Source organism: Malaya genurostris, chromosome 3 (genome assembly GCF_030247185.1).
Source record: "Malaya genurostris strain Urasoe2022 chromosome 3, Malgen_1.1, whole genome shotgun sequence".
Lineage (NCBI taxonomy): Eukaryota > Metazoa > Arthropoda > Insecta > Diptera > Culicidae > Malaya > Malaya genurostris.
In genome coordinates, this window is record NC_080572.1 from 33,123,107 (window position 1) to 33,147,661 (window position 24,555).

The 24,555-nt window shown below is 35.3% G+C and overlaps 2 protein-coding genes across 6 annotated transcripts; one reads left to right on the plus strand and one right to left on the minus strand.

Annotated features, from left to right (window-relative positions):
• The first annotated feature begins 2,348 nt into the window (after positions 1–2,348).
• LOC131434341 (eukaryotic translation initiation factor 5A) lies at positions 2,349–14,079 on the plus strand. 5 transcript variants are annotated; one of them, XR_009230318.1, is made up of 5 exons: positions 2,349–2,467; positions 4,856–5,245; positions 5,715–5,913; positions 9,843–11,004; positions 13,146–14,079. XR_009230318.1 is itself a non-coding variant. In XM_058601009.1 (4 exons), the coding sequence occupies exons 2-4, from the start codon at positions 5,037–5,039 to the stop codon at positions 9,915–9,917; spliced, it is 483 nt and encodes a 160-aa protein (XP_058456992.1). In that variant the 5' UTR covers positions 2,429–2,527; positions 4,856–5,036; the 3' UTR covers positions 9,918–11,005. The 5 variants fall into 5 exon arrangements, 1 of the variants encoding a protein (XP_058456992.1); XR_009230317.1 differs by having other exon boundaries at positions 2,429–2,527; XR_009230320.1 differs by having other exon boundaries at positions 2,446–2,467; positions 4,861–5,245.
• A 42-nt stretch (positions 14,080–14,121) lies between these two features.
• LOC131434339 (nucleolar MIF4G domain-containing protein 1 homolog) lies at positions 14,122–17,305 on the minus strand. The gene is made up of 4 exons (XM_058601006.1): positions 17,190–17,305; positions 16,169–17,033; positions 15,154–16,118; positions 14,122–15,100 (listed from the first exon to the last, which is right to left on the minus strand). Exons 1-4 carry the CDS (start codon positions 17,198–17,200, stop codon positions 14,152–14,154), a joined length of 2,790 nt encoding a protein of 929 aa, XP_058456989.1. The 5' UTR covers positions 17,201–17,305; the 3' UTR covers positions 14,122–14,151.
• Positions 17,306–24,555: the final 7,250 nt, after the last annotated feature.

Consider the following 24,555-nt stretch of genomic DNA (forward strand, 5'->3'; position numbering starts at 1 on the left):
ACGCGTTGACATCAAATTGTATGGGATATCAAGTGATATCGCACATGATATCATCTGATATCAAGTATATTTGTATACCACTTGATATCAGCGCTAATATGAATATACTATTAAGCTACTTGTAACGCTGTAATGGATATCTGTTCTAAAATGACGGGTTGTCATATTGAGCAATTTGACGTCCCTGTTATTCACAGCGATGCAGAGTGAACATATCTATTCATATACGAAACTAGAATGTGTGCGAGCCGAAGTCAAAGTTTCCCACATTATCTAAATGACGGCGACTTAAGCCATTTCACTACACTCCAGCTAGAGGAATGGATGATGCTGACTAAGGTAGGCCGTTTTGTTAATTTCCAGTGAATTTCAACAGTTTATGTTGGAATTCTAAGAAGATCTGGTTATTTACTAGTTCTGTATATCCGAAAAACATGAAGTTTTAAATTTGTATATTCAGTTGCTTTTCAATTAAAAATAAACTGAAAATCAGCACGAAAACGCGCAAAATCGGGAAAGAAGAAGAACTAGACGAATTGACAATTCAGTTCGCATCTTCTCACTCAGTTGGAGTTGGAATTGGTTCGGAATTCCACATGATTTCCACATGGAATTCCGAATGAAAATTTCTCGCCGATTCGGAATCGATTCGGATCTGGTAATGTGGGTGTTGGCAATTTCTTGATGGTAAAATTTGTAAAAATTCAAAATAATCAAAAATGTTCATGTTCAACCAGTAGTTGGCAAGCGTTTACAAATGGAACAGAAATCGTTCTTGATGTTGGTATTAGATGTGGGTTCAAAACAATCATATTTTTTATTGAAATAAACATAAATCAAGTTTGTAATTCTACTGTTTTGTTATATCAAGTAAGCTTCGTATATAACAACACGGAAAATAGAAACCAAATACAAATTGAAATGTATTTGTAGAAACTACCTATTATTTGACTTCTTTTTACTTCGTTTTAAGTTCTTTTTAATCTTTTTTTTCATTTGCTCGTTAAATTGTTGTCAAAATACTGTTGTCAAAACCATCCAACAGCGAGAGTTTCGTTCGATAAGTTAAAATTAAGTAAACCGTGTCAACCTGAAATTGAGTCAATACGACTGAACTGTAGAAGAAATATAACTTACCATTGAGTAGATTTAAATCATCTTTAAGTATTTTTTACACATGCCTCACGGAAACTACCTAGAGCCTCCTTACCTCAAATTAGGTTACTGAACGGAACCCCCAAATTGGGTGGAATGTACTTAAAATCAGGTTGTTTTGCGGTTCCGTGAAAGTTAAAGTAATAAAGACAAAAGAGGCTTACACGATCATGAAAAATGTCATTACTAAGAAGTAATGTAATTTTTAATGAACATGTGAGAGCAGTATTGATGAATTCTCCATTTTAATATCATTACTTAGTAATCAATAAAAATGACAATAATAATTCTAATATAAGGGCCGCTATTCAAATTATGAATATCATCCCGAATAAAAAACATCAAATGCAACGATTGTGTATGTTACTAATAGCAACGGCAACGACACGGAAAGTGCACGGTATGATGAGAATATTTTACAAATAAATCCCGGCACGTTGCGGTCCCGTTCCGGATACGTCACGGCCTAGTGTGAATAGCGCTTAATTGTGAACATGCTTTTCACAATAGGATGTAGGGTAACAGAGGTATTTCGGCCACTTCATATATTTTAGCCCACCTAACTTTATCGACCAAACTTTATGGATTAAATCGATGTTAAGTAACCCATGTTGCATCAATTTGAAGCTAATCACATTAAATTATGTATTGCGGAAGGGGTTTTCAAAGATATTACAGCATTTGGTGGATATTTTTACAAAGTGGGCCAAAATAAAATCAATCCTAAAGTTGGCTTAAAATACCTCTGTTACCCTATAGGTTGTTAAGTATCGTAACAATTCAAATCATAAAATTTTCTTGGAAAACAATTAAATGTACAGTTTGCATTTTGTTTGAAACACCACGTGTGCAATAAATTCAATTATGAATCGTAGAAACAATATATTGCATCGTTGGAAATGAAAAAAATCTTGTCAAGATACAATAAAATGTATTGTAACCCATAGATCTAATTGTGAATCAATTGTTGATGTTGTAAAATCAATAGTGTATTTGTTTACGGGATTACTTTAGTAATAAAAAAAAATGTCATTAATAATTCTCGTGTAAGGACCGCTAAACTTAATCGATCTACCCCCCGTAAGACCGTGACAGCTTTAGGGCCGGAAACCATACTGACACGTCGTCGTACCATAAACGCAAACTTTGACAACCGGCATGCGCGCGGCTGTCATGTATATGACTCTCTTTGGCTCTCTTCAACGTTCGTACAGTCACTCTATCTTGCTTACGCCTCGCCCAAGATGTATTTCCGCAACCTAACGCCATAGCTGCGATCTTCTTTTGTCCGTGACCATTTTGATCTCCACATGTGAGTTGATTTTTCTGCCGCTAACTGAGTGAAAAACTGCTAAAATTGCCGATAAAAACGGTAACTATTGGTGCGATTCTCAGCGATCATTCAGGAACTTTCCCTGGGCGTTTGGATTTCTGGGCCGGTGGGTGTGCTTCTAGAGGAAAATTTAAAAAATCGTGATTTGCGTGGACGTTTTCGGTTTTTGTGGCTCAACGCAAACGAATGAATGATAGAGTGAATAGGTGAGATACGAATAGTAAGAAGCAGGAGAAGTACCATCGGTTTACTTCTGTTGCTGTGTGAAAAAATCGGATCATCGACGGAAACAATTTAGCCGAAATGGTGACCATGTTTACTTTCGTAGACGGAGTTCTGTAATCTCTTGGATACGAATGGGAATTAGACTGCAAAAGGAACTATATATTATTTTGTTGCTGTAATAGCATTGCCTTCTGGAAAAATTAACATTGAGTGGACCTCGAAGCGAAGTCTACCAATGATATGAAGAGGGGACGAAGAACAAGAAGTTCGTCCGACAAGTAAAGAAACACGTTTCCAGTGCTAATTGGCAGGATTTTCTAGAGTAACCGGAGTTGTATGACGTTTTGGCATTCAACATGTATCCTGGAATAATAGTAGCGTTGATCCAAAGAACGTAAAATACAACATGATCCGTATGAATAACCAACTGGACGGTCATAAACTTTTTTTTGTTTATGTGTTTATAAGACCGCACGACAATAAGATACCTTCTACCTAAACATGGAAGGTTCCTTTTTAGTAATTAACCTGGAATATATATTAGGAAAACAATTCGTGTCGAGCATTGTTCGAAGATTTAATTCGCCAGTGTTGCCATACGATGGATGCAGACCGAATTCCATAACATCGATAGGGCATTGTCATCTATATATTTGAATAAAAATAGTACATTTTGCTACAATTGAATTCATGTAACCCATTGTCAAACGATTTTGCCTGGTGGCAGTGGTGTGCCCTGAAATGTTATTCCGACGTGTTCGATTAATGAAATTTTGAATGTACATTGAGAACAAACCACTTGAAGTTGAATGTTCGATTAATATTTGCCTCAAATACAGCTATTGAGAAACATCAAAACTGAAATTTATTGATGATAATGTCTAAAATAACTTCAGCTATGCCCTCTCCATCTGAGAGCTAAGGCAGTGTGCATTATTAAATGAACCGTTAATTTGAAAAAAAAAAAAATCAGCCAAAATTCACATTAAAAGGGTCGTTTGCTATTAAAAAATTGCTACCACTGTAAAGCACGTATTCCATTCTAGGTTAGCTACGTGTGCATTTTTAACATTTATCTGTGCCAATTGCATATTTCTTACTAATGTTAGCGATATTTAATTATGTAATCAGCAGTGCATTTATTAAATGTTGGATTAAAAACTATCATGAGAATGGTTTCTGGTAAACACATTTTATGCCACATGGTATGGATTGTCTAGGTTTTAGAGTAAGAGTAATGATATTAAACTGATATACGTGACAGTAAACTGGTCAAATTCAAAATACTCAACCAACAAACTGATCTAAACAAAAACCAATTTTTGAATTGATTGCATCTATGTGCTTGTTTTGATTGTTGATAGATATTAAAGCTAGTTAGGAAGTTAAGTCAGAAACAACTGATTCTCTTTTATTTACAGTGTACTGGGCTTGGCAGAATTAGTTGGAAAAGATAGTTCAATATAAAAAAATTCAAAATCGGAAGCATTGTGATTATACGTTTATCAATATGTTGAAGATTTTTCAAAAGCTCACAGGTAGTCCTAGTCTATTGAAGTAAAAGTACTATCAACTTTCTTGAATTTGGCGCTAGATTAGTATTTCAATTGGCATGAGTATATCAACAATACATAGTTATTGTCCGAATATAGAATATCATTGATATTGTTCAATGTAGACTCAAGGTCGATAAAGGATGGTGAAATTTCAAGCGTCATTAAACCGCAGTTGGACCAAATCTTGATCACTCTATTTAACTATAGCATATTATAAATAAGAATCATCGAGTCTCACGTCATCAAGGTTGTTTCGTACGCACCTTTGCTATAACAATTTATTTTCTGCTTCATTAAACTCTATGAATGAATGGTTTCAGCGCAGAATGCCCCTTCTGATTTAGCTTCTTTTTTTCAAAAGAGCATATTTTGCAATACTCAGTGTTGGAAATCGCTTAACTGCAGTAACGAGACATGATGCAATGTGCTGTAATGTTGTATACAGTTGTCTATACCTGAAGTTCTTGTCAAAGTAGGTGTTACGGAAGTTTGAAGATCGCAACCACTGTTACAGTTTTTTTGCTTATATAATGGTCAAAAGTGCATTTTATTAACTTGTCTTCATTTATTTTACCATTCGAAACAGCGTAGGAAAGATCTTCAAGATCGTCAACGCCGAAAAGGTCCGTATTTATACAACAGATCTTGTTTGTATAAATCGCGCTTCGTCACCGACGGTCAAATAGCAATCAGCTCTTAGAAGAAACTTAGGAAGTGTTATTTTTATTTCATTTGGTTGATCCAAGAAAAGTCATCTTCGAGCAGCAATGGCCGAAATGGAGGACACCCACTTCGAAGCCGGAGATTCCGGCGCATCAGCAACTTTCCCAATGCAGTGTTCAGCACTGCGTAAAAATGGTCACGTAATGCTTAAGGGACGTCCATGCAAGATTGTCGAAATGTCCACCTCCAAGACTGGTAAACATGGACACGCCAAGGTACATCTGGTCGGTATCGACATCTTTTCCGGCAAAAAGTAAGTAACATAAGGCAAACTAACTCACTTCTCGTCAATAAATGCGCTTTCGTTGAAATTAGTTCAATGCCTTTGATGTACTGAACAACGTAGGAATAGTGCTCACAGCAAACAGTCAAGAAGCATTTTTGGAAATGTGTGATCTGAACTAATCAAATGGTCATATGTTTGTACATAGCTTCTACAACTTGATTAATCAATCGAACAACAATAGAATGAATTCATTGCTGACATTATCTGTGTTTAGTGTAACACAAATTGAGTCCTAAATTAAGATAAACTATGCCGAGAGAGAGAGAGCACAGCATTACTAAACATTTTGTATGTAATATCCACAGTGGAAATATTTATTGTAATTGGAGTCTATTGTTGATCGAGAATCTAATAAAGAAAGTATTCTAATTCCCTTTCGCAAGTGTTGTTCATAGTTAAATTGTAGAACTATAGTACTGTTGTTATCTCTTTACAGATACGAAGATATTTGCCCATCCACTCACAACATGGACGTACCACATGTTAAGCGCGAAGACTACCAGCTCACTGACATCGATGATGGCTTTTTAGTTCTCCTGAATGACAACGGCGATTTACGTGAAGATCTAAAGATTCCAGATGGTGACTTAGGAACCCAGCTACGCGCTGAATTTGACGGTGGCAAGGAATTAGTTGTAAGTATCTAACAATACCCTATGTTATTTCAACAAGGAAGTATGTAAGATATATGGACGACATACTGACTGATTTTCAAGTAAAATATTTACTAAAGTTCCGATAAACAGTCACACAATTAGCTTTGGTAGGTTTAGTGGAAGCGTCAAACGTAAATGTAATTGTGAATGAAAACCAGAATCTTAGATGAAATTTTTTGTAATAAAAATGCCTTACTCTTCACTATACGGGACCGGGTGTCAATAGGGAATTTCAAAAATAGCCGCGTAAACTTTTTCTGTCATAGTTTTGAACGATAATAACTTTAACATTTGTTGATAGATTGATGTAATTTAACAACAAATCGATTTGGAATCATTTAACTTGAACATGTGTGGCAACGTCGTACATACTAATAAAACATTGGTTTGATTCGACCTGTTTTCACGAACCAATTACAGCATGCCATCATGATGTCATCACTTTTGCGATTTTGAAACAGCGATAACTTGGTCTGCTATTCAGAACTATCGGTGATAGATTTTGCGCGTACCTAAATTGAAGCATTTGTATCTTCTAACTTGATTCAAAAACATTACTTCAATATTGTAAGTTTAGAAGATGCATTTGTAGATGGGATCGTGCGCATATGGAAAAACGGTGGCTTGCAAATGGATTCAGTTCAAAGTTGTGTTAAAAAGATAATCATAGATACTTTTTTTATTAGATGTGGCTAAACACAATGAACTATCTTTCAGCACAAGACCTTAGCTTCTATTATTGAACCAAACAATAAACATGTAACCTAATTGAATGCTTAGTCTTATGAAGCATAACATTGGCATTAAAAATAGTTGAATTTCGTCTCACCATCCGCTCGATGAGTAGTCATCTTGCCGGTATTTAGTGTGGCACTCCCGCATACAGTGTCAAATATGTCCAGCATGTGAATGTTGGTTCATAAGTGAATAATGGGGTTGCAAACAATGCTTTACTAGCAGTGTAGATTCAGAATTACTGTAATTTGTAACTAGCTGATCTGAAAGAGGATTTATATTATTTCGCGATGAACGTTAGATTAGATTCTACGTGCAATAACTGATTTTCTTTGTTTACTTTCTTTTTCGATTATTGCGGTACTCTTAGTTGTCTATATCTCTATTAGCAAGGACTAATAACTAATACTATCATCTTCTTTCAATCTGCGCTGAAAAAACTATCGAAAAAGAGTAATAATTGAAAGAAAAAGTAAACATAGAGAAAGTGTCATTTGCACTTGGGACCTAATTTAATGATCATTGAGTAATAATATAAATCCATCTTAAAATCATCTAGTTAGAAGTGTTCAAAATTACGGTAACTCTGAGCCTGATCATCCAGATTTTACAACCAGGAGGTTGGAAAACGTTTAACTCAAACTAGCATAACTAAAATATTTGCTATTTATATAAGTACTTAAAATCAGGGCCGCCGAGAGAGAGGAGAAAAAGGGGGAATTTCCCCTCGGCTCGGACCTTTTCAGAGCCCGAAATTTGACAATTTAAGTTGATTATTTATTTTTCGTAGTAAGTAAACATTAAAAATAAAACCCACAATAAAAATAAAAACACATTCGGCATGTGAATTATGTTGAGTTCAGGGCCACATTTTTTTAAAATGCAGTCTCTCCAAACCCGAATTTACTCTTGATGGTGGCCTGGCTTATGATAAATTGGATTCAATCAGAGCACGCGTCAACCAGCTTAATGAGAAGATGTCATCACTGTCAATACTGTTTCAAATCTCTACATATTGGTATTTTGAAATGGGTTCGACTAGTAGGTTTCAAACATTGATATTTCAAGTCACTTTCAAACTTTTTTTTGTGTATCTACGTCGACCCTGCACTATTGTTTCTGACATTACCCACCATTAGTGCAGCTTTCAAAAGTCAGAAGGAAACCACTTGTTACATCGTTCGTTCAAACCAATCAGAGTAGCTTAAATATCGCTCCTTACTTAGAATATCGTACATCATCAGTGATTCCCGTGTTTCCTGATGTCAATCTGTATTGAATCGAAAAATATACGGAAAATAGGAAGAAAATGGTTTGTCATGTACTATTTAATTCTAAGGTAAAAATTCAGTTCAGCAAAAGGTAGATATTTATGATAAAGAAAACCGGGGAGGAATATTTTTCTTTAATTTTGAATTAAAAAGTTATATGATTGTTATTGAAATGCGTAGATATGCGCAGTGATGGCATTTCATTAGAGTGATACACCCACCAGTGTGTACATTTCATTTCTACACTGCGAATGCATTCGGTGGGCTCCACACAAAAGGAAAGCGCACTTCTTCTTAGTGTCCATTAAACAGACTTTGAGTGTGTGCTTGTGTTAAAAGAAGCTGGTTCTCTTCGCATGAACCCTACGGATTTTTGTCTTTTCGACGGATCTACGGGCGAATTTTTTTAAATTTACGGATTTTGCATTATATCTAGATATCTTTGGAAAATAATTGAATCTAGGGTTTGTTTTTCTGAAAACGACCAATGATCCATCTATCAAAATTCACTTTAAAGAGAGATTCTGGATGACTTGGCGCTCACTGGTAGTCAGTCATAACAGAAGTTGAAAACGAAATGTTTCGTCAGAGAATTTGATAGCTCTGCTCTAGCATTTTGGTGCGATTCAGTGCTAGAGGTAAAAGAAAATAAACAGGCGCACTCATAATGCGTGCACACTTTATACAATAGTGGTGTATATATGTAAAAGAGAAGATCTCTCGTTGATGTTGTCTATACGTACCGTGCGCTAACCAATTGCGCCACTGGAGCTGATTACAGTGTTGAAGTTGTCAGTGCGCTTGATCTTCGTCACACAGAGGAGATGGACGTCTCTGGATATGCGTCAGCGTTGGAAATTTTAAATTAGCCTTATCGGAAACACCAAACTGTTGTGGACTTCATTTACGACCATTATCAAATGTTACCAAATAACATGCATCAAACAGCAAACAAATAACGGTGACGCTTGTCGTAAACAGAAATCGAAAGCGGAAGTTCTCAAAAAGAAAACTGAATATCATCATATATACTTCTTGAACGCACTTGACGGTGATATATTAGTAACTGAAGGATCTTTTAACGTCAACGCAATCAGAATTCAATTCAGTTTAATGTTTTGTATCAAACTAAGCATCCAATCGGCTAATATCTCGTGTAACATTGTAATCAATTGATCAGTTATGAGATCATATGTTTTTCACATTGTTGCTTAGCCGACGAACTAAAGATTAATTCTGCAGTTGAATGCCATTTTAAATTCAAGACAGTGTTTCTCCAAGTAAGGATTTTCAAAACATTTCTATTCTCAAAGAGGCAAAAAATTACTATCTTGTCCAATACGCTGAAATTCACGCATAATACATACATAATTGTCGTTAATAATAAATAAATCTATGCAATCATCATACCAATAGATTGTATACATAAATATCACAGAAGTTGTAGTCTTCGTATAGCGGATGCAAATTTTTTTGATGAATCGCCAAACTCGAAGGTACTCTCTGTTCGTGAAAAAGTACAATCATTAAAGAGACTGGTTCGTGATATCCATAACTTGTCCGATGAAACTGGTGCTACGATTCTACTGACACTACGAATCCTTCCAGGTCGGGGCTCCAGGTTTGTAAGACCAGTGCCCTATGCATTGAACCACCAACCCGGGACAAATTTGTACAATAATAACCCTGTTATTTCGGAAACAGGAAGTCATTTCCAAATTACATTTAGGAGTTTTGTATGACAATTGACAGCGCATATTTTAATTTTTTGCACATATCACCCTTCAGTACCGGAACCGCAATTCTAAAATTGTATGGGACCACGAGACCTTTCATTTGCATCTAAATTTGTAGGACTCCATTGCACAGTAACTAATAAACTTTTCCCCTTTTTATTTACAGTGTACCGTTCTTAAATCATGCGGCGAAGAAACTGTGATTGCCATCAAGAACAACACAGCTGCTGATAAAAACTAATACCTCGCCCGTTGCTTACTACAACATCCTGCGAATTGCAAGCCCACAACACACAGTTAAGAGTAATCAAAATACAGAAAAGTTCAGCAAAATCCAACTACTATTTACTACTATTGAGTTACATAACAAAAAATTTGCGCAGTCAAGACAGAGGAACCTATTTCAGAAAAAAGATGTTCCTCCACTTCTATTAACAACTTGAGAAACAAAACCAAACAAATGATCAGATTCATTAACAGCAAGAACACGAACACAAACACATAGTTACAACTCTTAGTATACAGCTATTAATGCAGATTAAAGGAAAATCAATATTAGGATAATACTTTCTGGTAAAAGTAATCGAACGAGGTGGAAAGAAAGACCCATTACGTAGCAACAAAAATGCACACTCAAAAACAAAAAAGCGGCTTTCACGAAACGAGAGACACAACCAATCCATGCCGTGTGCAGAGAATGAGAGAGAGAGAGTTACAGACAGAAAGAGAAGAGCGTGTTCAGCAAGAGAGAAAGTTCCATTTTTTGTAAACTGCTAAAACAAAAAAACCAACGCCTGAAAGGTAAAAATCGAAACATTATTATAATAAATTTACAGAAAAACAAAAACCAATATAATATAATAAAAATATTATAATAATTTAATGCAAACAAGAAACAAAATCAATATTTGAAGAAAACTATCCGTAACAAACAGACACACACGACAGATAAAATAGGTTCAGAAGCAAACAAATGGTTGAAAAAGAAACATCTAATTCCAAAAGCAAGCAAAATTTAACAGAATGCTATGTTGAATAAAATATTTAATTTTCTAACAAAAAAGAAAACTACGTTATAAAAACAAAATAATTGGCTTATTTCGAACTAAAGAAAGCTCTTGTTGAAGACACTCGATACAGATAAATTGTCATTGAACAACGCATGTTAACCATCGCTGCTACAGGATGATGATATCCTACTACCGGCCATTGGTTTAGGACTAACATTCATCACTCACCTTCTTCAGCAGATCCATTCTATCCCGACTCACTCGCACCTGCAGAAGCAGAGAAGTGTGGTCATCCGATGCCAAATGCACGATCACCAGGTGAGACTAATCTGTTATGTACTTTGTGCCGTTTCGTTCAGTATAGTTTGACGATAAATTAGTAAATCTAAATTCAATATAAATATTGTGAATTAGAATTTATCTATCATTATCCATGAGGTTCCCTACGAATAATGCATCATCGGTTTAATCAATCGCACATTGTTGTGTGGGACATCCTATCGGTAAGGGATATCCTATGCCTTACAGTAAGTTCAAGCGTACGGTAAGATAGACAGCAGCCCAATTGAGAGGATATAAATAGTACTTAAATTCCTGAAATCTCAAGTCAATTTTGTAGCTGCAGCGAATTATTTCAAGCAATTGTTCTTTTCGAATTTGACGGTAATAGTTTGAATTAATGGAAAGATAATTATTATCATTATTCTCGTTCCTGTTTGCTTGTTTGCCTCTTAACACTTAAAAAAAATTATGTTTTTATATGTTGCTCCTCATTCTTCAATTTCGTGTTATATCGGATTTGATTGAAAAGGAATTTTCACTGTGATATGGGTCGATATACATACAAAATGTCATATTCACCCATTCGGCTGATTGTTGCTGTACGGGATAATCACAGCCTCCACACTTTTTGCGTCAGTATTACGACTTTGACCACAGGAAGTTTCCAATATTTTTATCGACTGTTCACGTCTTATGACTATAAAAGACAACTAGCTAATACATCAAATGGCCTTTGAATGGATAAGTTTTTGCTGACGAACAATATGGTTATTAAATGGGTTTTAAAATTTGAATCGAATGAACTGATATCATCAGTTCCATCATATGATTTATTGAAGATTATGGGACATGCAAAACAACTGTAAGGAATCTTTTTTAAACAAAATTATTGCACCGTATGATATATCATACACACAAATTTTAGCATCAAATTTTACATTGTTTTACACATTACTTTGGATTATTTTTATAGATATAACTTTTTAGTGGTTTGTCACAAGATATTAGTATTAACACATAATTTGACCAAAAAATACAAAGCAATATATTACTCCCTTTTGCACTGCCATTTCTTGTGATTAGTATGTCAAGGATCAAAATACGATAAAATGTGAAAAACTGATAGCAGTTTCAGTACACAAATAAGTTGCGTAGTTTTTCTGTTTTTGTTATGAATGGTAGTGCAGTTCCATAGTAAACATATCTTGAAAAACAGATATTTTTGCGTATGATATATCATACGCTAGGACATAATGGGCTAATATTTAATGCTCAGTCAATCGTCCGGAGTTTATTATGCATTGAAATACATGTCTACGCTAGCGTCCCAAACTTTCAATTTGAACATATCGGCAACTTACGTCTAATACTATTACTCTTTACTAACATCTAGAATTTGATCTGAATCGGGCTGTTTTGGAGATAAAACACGGTTAGGCCAACTAGTTTGGATTTTCAAAGTCAACTTAACGTCAAATTCGGCGGTAATACTTTTCTCTATAGGTTGTTATGCAGAAAATTTTGAGTTGACGAAAAGTAATAAATATCACATTCACAATCAAAGACATCATATCATCAGGATATCCTGCTCTCACATTTTACGAACAAATCACCCTTGCGCACCCATATAATTGACATGATATGTTCAATGTGATGCCGTGCGATGACGTAGATGGACTGAAGACTGATTTCTCAGGGTCTGTTCACAATGAATCTAATCTAGCGTGCTAGGATGGCCGGTCAGTGAAGAACGTAAAATGGGAAAAGGAAATTAACTGACCTAACCCAATTCAGGTTTAACAATATTCTGATAGAAGTAAGATTTTCCAGATTGCATGATGCTTGTAGGCAGTAATTAGATTGATGGATGATACAATCATTTGCAAGGGAATCTCTATTAAGTTATGACAATCATGAATATCATTGTCGTACTCGATCGACTGAGAGGTATTCAAAATGTTTCAGGCAAAAATTATTTCATTCTACCACGTCAAGCTATGGTTGGGTAGCGAAATATTTACACCACGATTCATATATGTAGCTAAACTGCAATGCATTTTGCATATCAGGAAAAAATACCACATAGCTTTCGTGCATTATTATTTTGTATGTGCTAATTTAATCGATTATTCAAGACTTAAGCATTGAAGACTTTTTTTATTTTACATTTATTATAGGAAAATAATAGAAACAGTCGAACATCGAAGGTGCACGGGCAGCATGCAAAAGGTATGTCAAAATCTTCCAAATCAGCATAATCCCAATGAAATGAGCGCTACGAAGCCTAGAGTCATGAACACGACTGAATTCTCAATATATAAAAAGATTCAAGATTGGTGGACAAGGCCGCTACTATGACTGCGACGAAACAAGTGAATTAGGAAAAAATAGTTGAAAAGGGAAACAAAGATGACTATTAACTAATAAAAAAACAAGAAAAATATAAAAAACTGTAATAGGATAACTAAAGAAATTAATACTGAATGTGACAACAACAAAACAAAACTGTGTTGAATGTTATTATATACTGGAAGCAATCTTTTCTACAATGCTATTGGTTAGTGAAAACTGAGATTTAGGTCAAAGTTTAGTTTGCTTCTTTTTCGCATTTGCACTATGTATAATTCAACGTATTACCCCAAAAAAGAAATCATCGATTTTCTCTTGAAATTTTATCTCCTGCCAAAATTTCTTTCACACAGTCGTGTTTCACTTAGAAAATTCTCCAACACAACTGAAACAAAGTTCGATTCTTTTTCAGCAAGCACGCAAATTAGTTTGGTCGTATTGTCGACTGTTCAAATTTTAAACGTACATTTGAGTTGGCATTTATTTAGAGTAGTTTCAGTTTAGATTAAAACCAGGGCTAAAACAAAAGTTAGCCATATAACAAAATGCAAACAAATACTACAGATAGAATATATTACCCGGCTGCTGCTTATTTTTGTAAAAGCATAGATCGAAGATGCTAAATAGAAGCACATTAACGCATGGACATGACAGTCAGTTGTTGTAACACGAAATGAAAACAAATCCCAAACAAAAAAAATTTGTCGATGCAAACGCGAAAAGGTGAAATAAAATCGGAAACAGAAAAATTTAAACCTGAAACACGCCTCTCTATGGTATTTTAATGCAAAAGGAAATTCCAAATTCGAATCATTCAACATATTGAGGTTATACTCAAAATTTTATTTTCATATCCGAAGTATCTAACATTCGACCAGCCATCGAAATTCTTTGCTGCAACAACTGCATCTCCTCTCGCGCGACGTTGCTTTTATCACTCCCTTTCAACAAAAAATGATGCAGAAATAATCGTAAACTATCTTTGAATGCCTTCAGTTTGTAACTGGGTGCGATTCTATTGAAAACCTGCAGGCATTTATTTTCATCATCCATCAGCAGGATTCCTAGCATGATCTGTCTCACCAACCGAAGTGTCGTTTTGTCAATTTCCGCAAACTCGATGACCTTCAGTACGGAAAGAGGTAATCCTCCTTCGCTGATCAAATGTATCAGCAACTTAGCTAAATGCTTTATAGATGCCTGTTTCAACGAATTGATATCCATCAACCGATCCCATATGATGTACTGCATGGCCAACTGATAGCGACGATCATACTCGCTAAATTTCTGCGACAATACGCCATAATAGGGATTATAATCTTTCTCAGACAAACAACAGTGTACTATTACGGTTACTACTATCCGCTGATCTTTGATAGCCAGACGAAGTATCTTGTCGAATGCATCTAGATAATCTTCGGCACTCATTATTACGCAGAACACATTCCTCTTATCATCCGTATTCATTCGCTGCTTTCGAGCAAGCTCCTGCAGTTGCTGACTGAAAGTTACTCCAGTAGAAAACGAATTCTGGTTAGATTTTCCATGACTATCATCACTTCCGTTCCAAGCTGAGCCAACTAGCCACCACTTGCCTCGTTCATCCACCTTCAATAGGTCGTCCAGGCCTATATTTAAGGTGCTCACATATTTTCCGTTAGTGATCATACCTTTCAAAATTTTGCGAAAATGTTCCGCGAGGCCGGGATCATATTGAGGAATTTTATTCATATTATTATTCTTCACTGCTAATAGAATATTTATCATAAACTTCACACGTGCGCTAAAATGTTCAAAAGAAATATTATTTTTCAAAGCAGAAAACTACATACTTACTCATTTTTCATATCTTCTGATGTTTCCAATACTCTTTTCTGAACTTTTTGTATCATTTCTTTCAATGCTAAAGGATCATTCTTGCGCAGAACAAATCCAATCGATCGTAGCATCAGTAAAATACATTCAACCGCTTTTTCATTGAGGGTAGTCAGCAGTCTATCAACAATGTCATAGATTAACTTGCTTTTAAAAATTTGGAAGGTGTATAAATGACACAAGACTAGTAGAAAATTATCTAATGTTTTATCCTCAACTTTAAGAGTTTCGATTTGCTGCACGATTTTGTTGAAACGTTCCACAACAACTTCCAAAAAGTGGGACCCGACTTCAGAACCAACATTGGCATGTAAAATAGTAATTAATAGAGTATGTTCGAGAACCATTTTCTCAGAAGATAGAGACGGGGATACTATTGCTCCAATGATCAGATTCGTCAAGGTACTGTTCATATCAAATCGCGAGTGTTGCATATATAAATTTTCTAATTCAATAGAAATTCTATGAACATTAGACTCTGCTAACCGATTAACCTGACCCTTAAGTTGCCGTTCTAATCGGAGAAGTTTTTCCTGATACTTTGCATCTTTCGGTTGATTAGTTCCCAAGCGTGCTCTCAAGTGCGGTGGCACGTATTTGTTGTTACTAGAATCAACATTTATAACGTTCCCGTCTCTATCCCGTTTCCGACCATATATATCTTCCCATGTGTCTGATTCTTTTACTAACTGGCAGTTTATCTTCATCGCTGAGCTGTTTTTGTTTGAGGTACTTTCTAAATCGTCGCAGTCAGAGTTACCAAAAACTTTTTCATCAATCTCGGAATCCTGTTCTGGATCAGTTTTTTTTCTTAGTTCGATCTGCTTTGGTTTTTCTTCCGTAAAATTCACCTGTTTAGCATTTCTCTTCACATTCTTGGAAGGGGATTTCAATTTTTTGTTGCTTGAATTCAAGTCACAACCTTCCTAAAGTATACTATATATTAATATCCACAATGATAACAATCTACACTTACCTCATCGGAATCGAACAACTCGTCGTTCTCCGAATAATCACTCTCCTCGTTCAGATCAACTTCAAGTTCAGAATCGAATCCATCCAGACTATCCAAATCTTCATCTCCAAAATACTTTTTTTCGATCTCTTTCAAATTTTCCATTCTTCTGGCCACTTTTTCTTTTGGGAACTTATTATCATTTTGTGCATCCATAATATTCTTCGTGCACTTTTTTCTTATTCCCAATACTTCCACTACATCATCAGCAAAATCGTCCTCTGAATTGTGCTCTAAACTTTCTGCTTCTTTAGCCGCCTCGTACATTTTCCGTACATTATCCTCGGTACACAATTCTAAAGCGTAATCTAAGCCATCGTTGAAGCTCTTTGGTACACCATCCTTGTTTTTTCGCCGATTGATTTTCAGTAGCTTTTCGTACTTTTTTATGATCATATCATCTTCGTCGTTTGCAGCCTGCAGCTGTGCGATTCGTTTTTCTTTCAATCCATGTTCGTAACTTTTCAATTCTCGTAACTCATTTTGTCGTTCCTTCTCCAACTGACTCATAACTATATCCTGTTTAACGTCATTTTTGACTATTGATTTACTTTCGTGATAGACATCTTCCTCAAAATCGGATTCAATTTCTTCATCGTCGGCATTATCGACCTCATCTTCACTGTCGGTATCACGCTTCTGTTTACTCATCGGTTCGTCAACGTGTTCGTAGCGATCCTTCCGCTTTCGACTATGGTAGTTGAACCGGTTGATTTTCTTCTGTTGTCTCTTGTCTTTGCGTATTTCCTTCCTAGTTTTCGGTTGATTGGATTTACGCACTAGCTTTGGTTTTCCAGAGAATCCGAGACGAACGTGTTTCTGCGGCCTGAATAAATGTTATTCAATATATATGTATATTGCATTGTATAATATAGTGACTGGTTATAGGCACTCTAGTATAATAGTTTCGTTATTATTTTGTATACCGGATATGTATGAAAAAAAAACGAGCAGTCGCCCTAGAGCGAATATGAATACCTACCGTATTTTCATGATTTTAGTTAGTATTTAATTGAGCCTAGGAACAAATGCTATGCAATTTACTTTCAGCAACACAAATTTTGGATGCGGTTTGACAGTTCCCACGTTATAAGCAGAGATGCCAGATTTACAAGCACGATAATATTTTACTTACACGGAAAATAAAAACTACCTATTATTTGACTTCTTTTTACTTAATTTTGAGTACTTCCTTTCATTCGCTCCTTCAATTGTTGTCAAAATACAAAGAGCAAAACCACCCAACAGCGAGAGTTTCGTTCAATAAGCTAAAATTAAGTAAACCGTATTAACTTGAAATTGAGTCAATACGACTCAACTGTAGAGTATATATAACCCATCTTTAAGTATTTTTTTGCACGTGTCTTACGAAAACTACCTAGAGCCACTTTACCTAAAATTAGTTTATTCGCGACCTAGAAGGAACGGTGCTGCTATCTATGAAAGTTTTATCTGTGTGTGAAGTGAATGTAAACAAAGCAGGGTACTTTTTCACTCAACTAAAATTAATTATTCCTCTGTTTGCTCATTTGATTTTTTCAACGTTGAAGTACTAAAAAGATTAAACGACTTCTATTTAGTTTTTAAATTTATTTTGCGGTCCATCATTGCCGGTATTTCGTGAGTAAAAAGCGGGAAAAAACTCCTCTTCCTGCACTAGTAATCCGCATAGGTAAGACAATATTTGAAATTTTATGATCAAACAACTATTCTTAGTTATTTTAATGCGGCAATCCAGTGCATTACAGTACAGAGGAAGGTATTTGAGATTTATTTAAGAATTTTTTTCTTTGAATATTGTAGGTCATGGATCTGAAAAGTTGCTCGAAAGGGCTTGCAAAAACATTTCATGACAGTGTTTGTAATTCTGATGAGAACAGTGTTATGTTCCAGATTTAGTATATCGATTCAATCCCCCTTCCCCAAACAAGTAAAATAAATGATACGTAATATGGATTCAATGATTCAGAATCGAGTCAACGAAAATTACTTGGGTGCAATTTACATTTCTCTGGTAATAAATTGTGTTCCCCCCAGTAAGTATTGAATATTGTTCTAGCTCAAATTCACACAATTGTAATTCGTATTCTGTTCTCAGGTTTGAACCTCCCAACTATGCGAGTAATTCTGAGGACTTCTTCTGTACCCGCTGCTTCCTGTCCCTACTAAGGAGTTGAGCAGTAATTTTATCGATTGTCGTTCAATGCGTGTCGTCAATTTGTAAACTTATATATTTATGTATTTATTAAATTTATTCATCTGACAATAAAATGAATTTAATGAACAAATGTCAAATGCCCTTCAAACATGATGTTATCGGTTCGGAATATCCGACCGCCGCTCGTTTTAATCTCGTTGGATGTTAACCGTTTTATTGAGTCGAGTTTCTATAACAAATAAAAATAATAATTTTGTGATCTGGAACACGGATTAAAAAATAAAACAAACCTCCATCAATGATTCAAAACAGCTATCACATGTTTGCATTTTCCAAGTACATGCAAATAATCAAGCAGAGCGTTAACTGCTAGTGCATACTTTTATTGTATGCAGCTCGACACTTGAAGGATGACTGTAGACAAGTCGAAAATAAGCCAAATCCATCATTGTAGATCTCATCTACTTCAACTATACGAACGGATTCCTCCGGCAGCGTAGCTAAAAACTTCCGACAAATTCATCAACACAGTGCACGTAACACCTTTTGAAGGCTCCTGAAGATGAATCGAAAAATGCATTATTTTCACATTTAAAGTGAACACTTCGACGAAAAAACTACAACACAAATAGAAAACATGCAGTTCCATTACAATTCAAAGAATTTTCAAAAAAAAGCAGGAGATTTTCATTCATGAATATTGTTCTGAAATGATGTTTACTTTTTTTCGCATACCGATCACTTGTTTTTTACATGGGAAAATAGACATCACACAAAGCGATTTTTTATACTCATTAACTGAATTAGTATCTTCGAAGATTTTAAGAAACACTGGTACTTACCAATTTAAATAGTAAAACTAAAATCGAAGAAAACGGTACGTTTGAAAATTTATCACTTTTTTCTTTTGCTTGTTTACTTCCACTTCACACACATAAACTGTCAAACTCAACTTCGTAGTCGCGAATTGAACGAAACCCCCAAATTGGGTGGAATGTACTTAAAATTAGGTTGATTTGCGGTTCCGTGTACAGTGACTATAATCAGAGTGACGACAGCTGTTCGTTTGGAATGACAGCCAGCGATGTCAGATCTACGGAAATCTCCGTAGATCTACGGATTCGAACATTTTCTACGGATCTACGGATCCGTAGACAAAATCTACGGAAATTGGATTTTTTCTACGAAAATCTACGGAAATTACAATTTATCAACGGAGAACTACGGAAACTAGTTTTGTCTGGAGAGCAAAAATAAACTTCACTGTGAGAGCTTCCGAGAAAAATGCCAATCTACGGAAATGACACTACTACTATCTGGCATCGCATTGACAGCTACCAGTTCCAAACGAGCACTCTAATATTACTGTGTTTGATGCCTCAGATGTTTTTCAAATGAAAAACGCCATCACACTCTTTAAAATGTATTCAAACGTACACGGGAAATAAAAACTACCAATTATTTGATTTCTTTTTTCTTCTTAATTTTGAATCTTTTCTAATTGTTGTCATAATACAAAGAGTAAAACGACCCAACAGCGAGAGTTTCGTTCAATAAGCTAAAATTGAGTTAACCGTACCAACCTGAAGTTGAGTCAATACGACTCAACTGTAGAGTAAATATAACTCATCTTTAAGTATTTTTTGCATGTGCCCTACGGATACTACCTAGAGCCACTTTACCTAACATTAAGTTATTGAACGGAACTCGGAAATTGGGTGGAATGTACTTAAAATTTGGTTGTTTCGCCGTTCCGTGTAATCCTTCTGCATCCAAAGGCTTGGCTGCCAGACTGCTGCAACCAACAAATATTTCTTGCTGGTAGCAATTTCTCTATAAACTATGTTTCGCTAAGCTGACTTGGCAAGCAAAAAAAAAGATCGTGACATTTTCAAAAGTCTGTGAATTTTCAAAAGTCTGCAAAAGTCTGCACAATAAAAAATGTCTGCAGCACTATGTACCAGCGTTGCCAGGTTGCCAGATTTGTCTGGCAAATGCCAGTTTTGTATCGCTTCGCCAGACATTCAAACTATCCAGATCTTTTACCAGATTTTCCAAATTTTCCCAGATGTTACACATTTTCCTAGATTTTGTAAGATTTCGCTAGATCTTTACGGTTTCGGCCTTAGGTGGGGAGACTTTTTTTTTATTTTTTGCTCACTGAAAATGAAACCCGGAAAAAATTTCCTTGTATATAGTAGACCCAGACAAATCCAGATAAGTTTTGACAGATTTTAGAAAAAATAACCTGGCAACTCTGCTATGTACGAAATTTGCAGATTTATAGACAAATCTGAAGATCTAGCATCTAGCAAGGTTTGCATCTACACTGAAAATCATTTTTTCCTATTTTTTAAGGAGAAATCACTCACTGTCGAGCTCTTCTATAAGCTACCCAAAATTAGGTCGATATCAACTCAAACTTTGACTTGATCGTAAAAATGGGTAGCGTACTCTGTTATGGCATAACAATTTTACTAAACTTACATTTACCATAACAAAGCACGGTACCCATTTTTATCGATCAACTCAAAGTTTGAGTAGATAACGACCTAATACCATGTTCACATTAGCGCTGATATCACTTGATATACCGAGATGATATGCATATCATGTCGAAGTGTTCACATATGATCGAAATGATATCGTTTGACAATCAAGTTGTCACATTGAATGTTCCCATTAGGAGTAAAATCAATAATATTGCTTTTCTCTCCTACAATTCAATCAATAATTGAAGTCTTGAAATTAATGGTTTCCGAACCCCAGTATTCGTTGAAAAATTTAAAATTATAATGATTGTTTATTGTCACTCTCAAAGTGACGTTTATAAATGAGTACGTTCAATGCCATCATCCGTGTTGCTAGTAGCGATTTTTGACAACTCGACATGATATCGTACATGATATCCCGGATATCATGACAAAATGGTGATACGCGTTGACATAAAATTGTATGGGATATCATGTGATATCGCACATGATATCATCGGATATCAAGTATATCCGTATATTACTTGATATCAGCGCTAATGTGAACATACTATAATTTTGGGTAGCTTATACCATGTTCACATTAGCGCTGATATCACTTGATATAATGAGATGATATGCATATCATGTCGAAGTGTTCACATATGATCGAAATGATATCGTTTGACAATCAAGTTGTCATATTGAATGTTCTCATTAGAAATAAGATGAATAATATTACTTTTCTCTATTAAAATTAAATCAATAATTGAAGTCTTGCATTTTATGGTCTCCAAACGCCAGTATTCGTTGAAAAATTCGAAATTATAATGATTGTTTATTGTCACTCTCGAAACGACGTTCATAAATGAGTGCGTTCAATTCCTTTATCCGTGTTGCTAGTTGCGATTTTTGACAACTCGACATGATATCGTACATGATATTCCGGATATCATGCCAAAATGATAATACGCGTTGACATCAAATTGTATGGGATATCAAGTGATATCGCACATGATATCATCGGATATCAAGTATATTTGTATACCACTTGATATCAGCGCTAATGTGAATATACTATTAGACTATCCCAACCGGAGTGTGGGTAAAAGTGGCAACCATGATCTAAACAAGATTCCGCACCGACAGTTGCTAACACTTTTTACGAAACTGTGTTGATTTCGCACTTAGCAACGGGGGTTTGAGCAAACCTGATATAAAAACCAGATTTGAAACTGACTTGATTTTCAGTTCAACAACGTTGAAATTAGGTTCAAAACTGGTTTCAAACGCAGTTAGAGTGGAAACTGGGTTAGGTTTGGCATTAGGCGAAAACGATATGAGTAAAATAGTAACACAATGCGTAATTATAATAGACACGCATTTATGGTGGGTATGGTCTTATAGAAAAGTGATTTCTCCTCAAAAATAGGTGATTTCTTCTCAAAAAATAGATTTTCAATGTAGAAGATACTTTAACATCTATACACTGCTAAAAAGCCACACTTTTTTTAAAAATTAATTTATCAATCTACATGTTAATGTAGTGGTGTGGTTAATACTAGTGTGGGCAGCGTTGTCAGCTTTCCAGATTGCAAAAGCCAGATTTTTCTCGCTTCGCTAGACACTTTAATGAACCAGATTTTTAACTTGATTTTACATATTTTTGTCAGATCTCACCAGATCTTAACGGTTTTGGCCTCTATACGAAAGGCCAAAGTTTTTTTTCACTGCAAATGAAGCCCGGTCAAAATTTCCTTGTATATCCAGACAATCCAGATAAATTATTGAGTCAGAGACAGAGTTTTGAAAAAAAAACGACCTGGCAACCCTGACTGTGGGTGTGTCCAAGATGCCCACTGAGCCGCATCGTTTCAATCATGGAAGTAATAGGGTAACGGTTCCCTATTTCATCTGAGCTCCTATTTCCATCTCATCCCTTCACCTCATTACTTTGAACATGAATAATATCTTATAACGTACCTGAACCAAACTGTGAAATGATTAAACGTGAATATTTAGGCTATTGTCACACTTTTCCTTTGGAAGAAATGGTTTTAAATTTTCCGGTGGTCGTTTTTTTTCATTCAAAAGAAACTCACTTTTCGATTTAGGACACATTTTCGTCTCAAAATTTACAGTTCGTCATGTTTCTGAATATCTACTAAACGATTCGTCTCAAAACATGGTCACTGTTTCGCACAATTTCACTACTATTGAGTGCTGGATGACTTTATAATTAGTAATGTTCACTTGCCACTTGTTCAATTAACGATTAAAAACTTGAAAAATTTCCCGACAAACAATAAAAGTCTTCAAAAATGTGAGATGAAAGTTTTTCACTTAGTTAACTTGATTGCGCTTTGTTTTCATCTCATTTGGTTTCGCAAAGTTGCCAAGTTTTCTCAAAATGTTCCAAAACAAAAATTGATTTTCTTTTTCAAATTATCATATAAAATATGTTTTTGGTATCCGTAACATTAGTTTAATTATATTATTAATTTTAATATTTCAATAAAACTGTTTCGGCTTCGAATATTACCAGAAAGAGCGTGTTAAATACTAATGAAATAACCATTGTGGCAAATCTAGTAGCACTGGTTTCATTCCGCTATATGTCAACATAACGCTGTGAAGTGTTCGTGTTAGAGTGACTATAATCAGAGTGGCGACAGCTGCTCTTTTGGAATGACAGCTACCAGTTCCAAACGAGCAAACGACCTGTCAATTCAATGTAAAGCTAATGGAATGTTTTGAATTGTTGCCAACATTACGGATGAGAAGTCGTCACTCTGGTTATAGGCACTCTAGTTCGTGTATCATCGGCTGTGCTCAGAGATGCCAGATATTTTCATAGAAAATATGTCTTACTTTGCATAAAAAGTCAAATTGGTTTAAAATTTTAATATAAATGTTTGTCAGTGTTCATCATCGATTATCTGCTCAAAATATTTCCATTTTAACATGTGATTTGTCCGTTGATTTATAAACTTTTAATGAATCACTGCACTGCCCATACTTGCATATCAGTCCCATATTGAAAATCGACAAGTTGAGAAAAAGATGAATACATATTTCGGAAATAATTCGCTTTTTTCCGCCACTGTGTTGATTAATTCGTTATACTTTTGAATCACTTACATGGATTACATTATAAACTTTTCATCTGGAATGAAATATTGCATATTTTGTTACTCGTTTATGTAAAATCTGTTACGCAACAAGATGGGACCCAATTGCGAGTATTTTTGTTGACGATCGAAAAGATACTCGCATTCCAGTCCCATCTTAGCATGCAATGCTTCTTTCGCACGTGGCAAAATTTCAAGTTTAATTTTCCATTCGCGTGAATGTTTTAATCATTCGGTTTATTTAAGTTTATTATATCATGTCAGCTCTTGATGCAATTAAATTGTATGGTGGAGATACTTCCACAGAAGACAGCTCAACCGGTGATTTTGTAGGTTTTGGTCAAAGTGATGGAAAAAGAGCTGAAACGTTTGATTCTGAAGGAAGCTATTTTTGCGAGGAACTGCGATCGAAATACAAAATATCCAAAAAGGAATATCGTAAGTTGGTTTCTGCAAAGAAGCGCCGCATTTTACATCCCCCCAATTTTATGCATTGTAACTGTCGGAAAAGTTGTACTAATGGGATATCGAAGAACGATCAATTCAATATTCATCAAGCGTTCTGGAATATGGACCAAAATGGTCAAG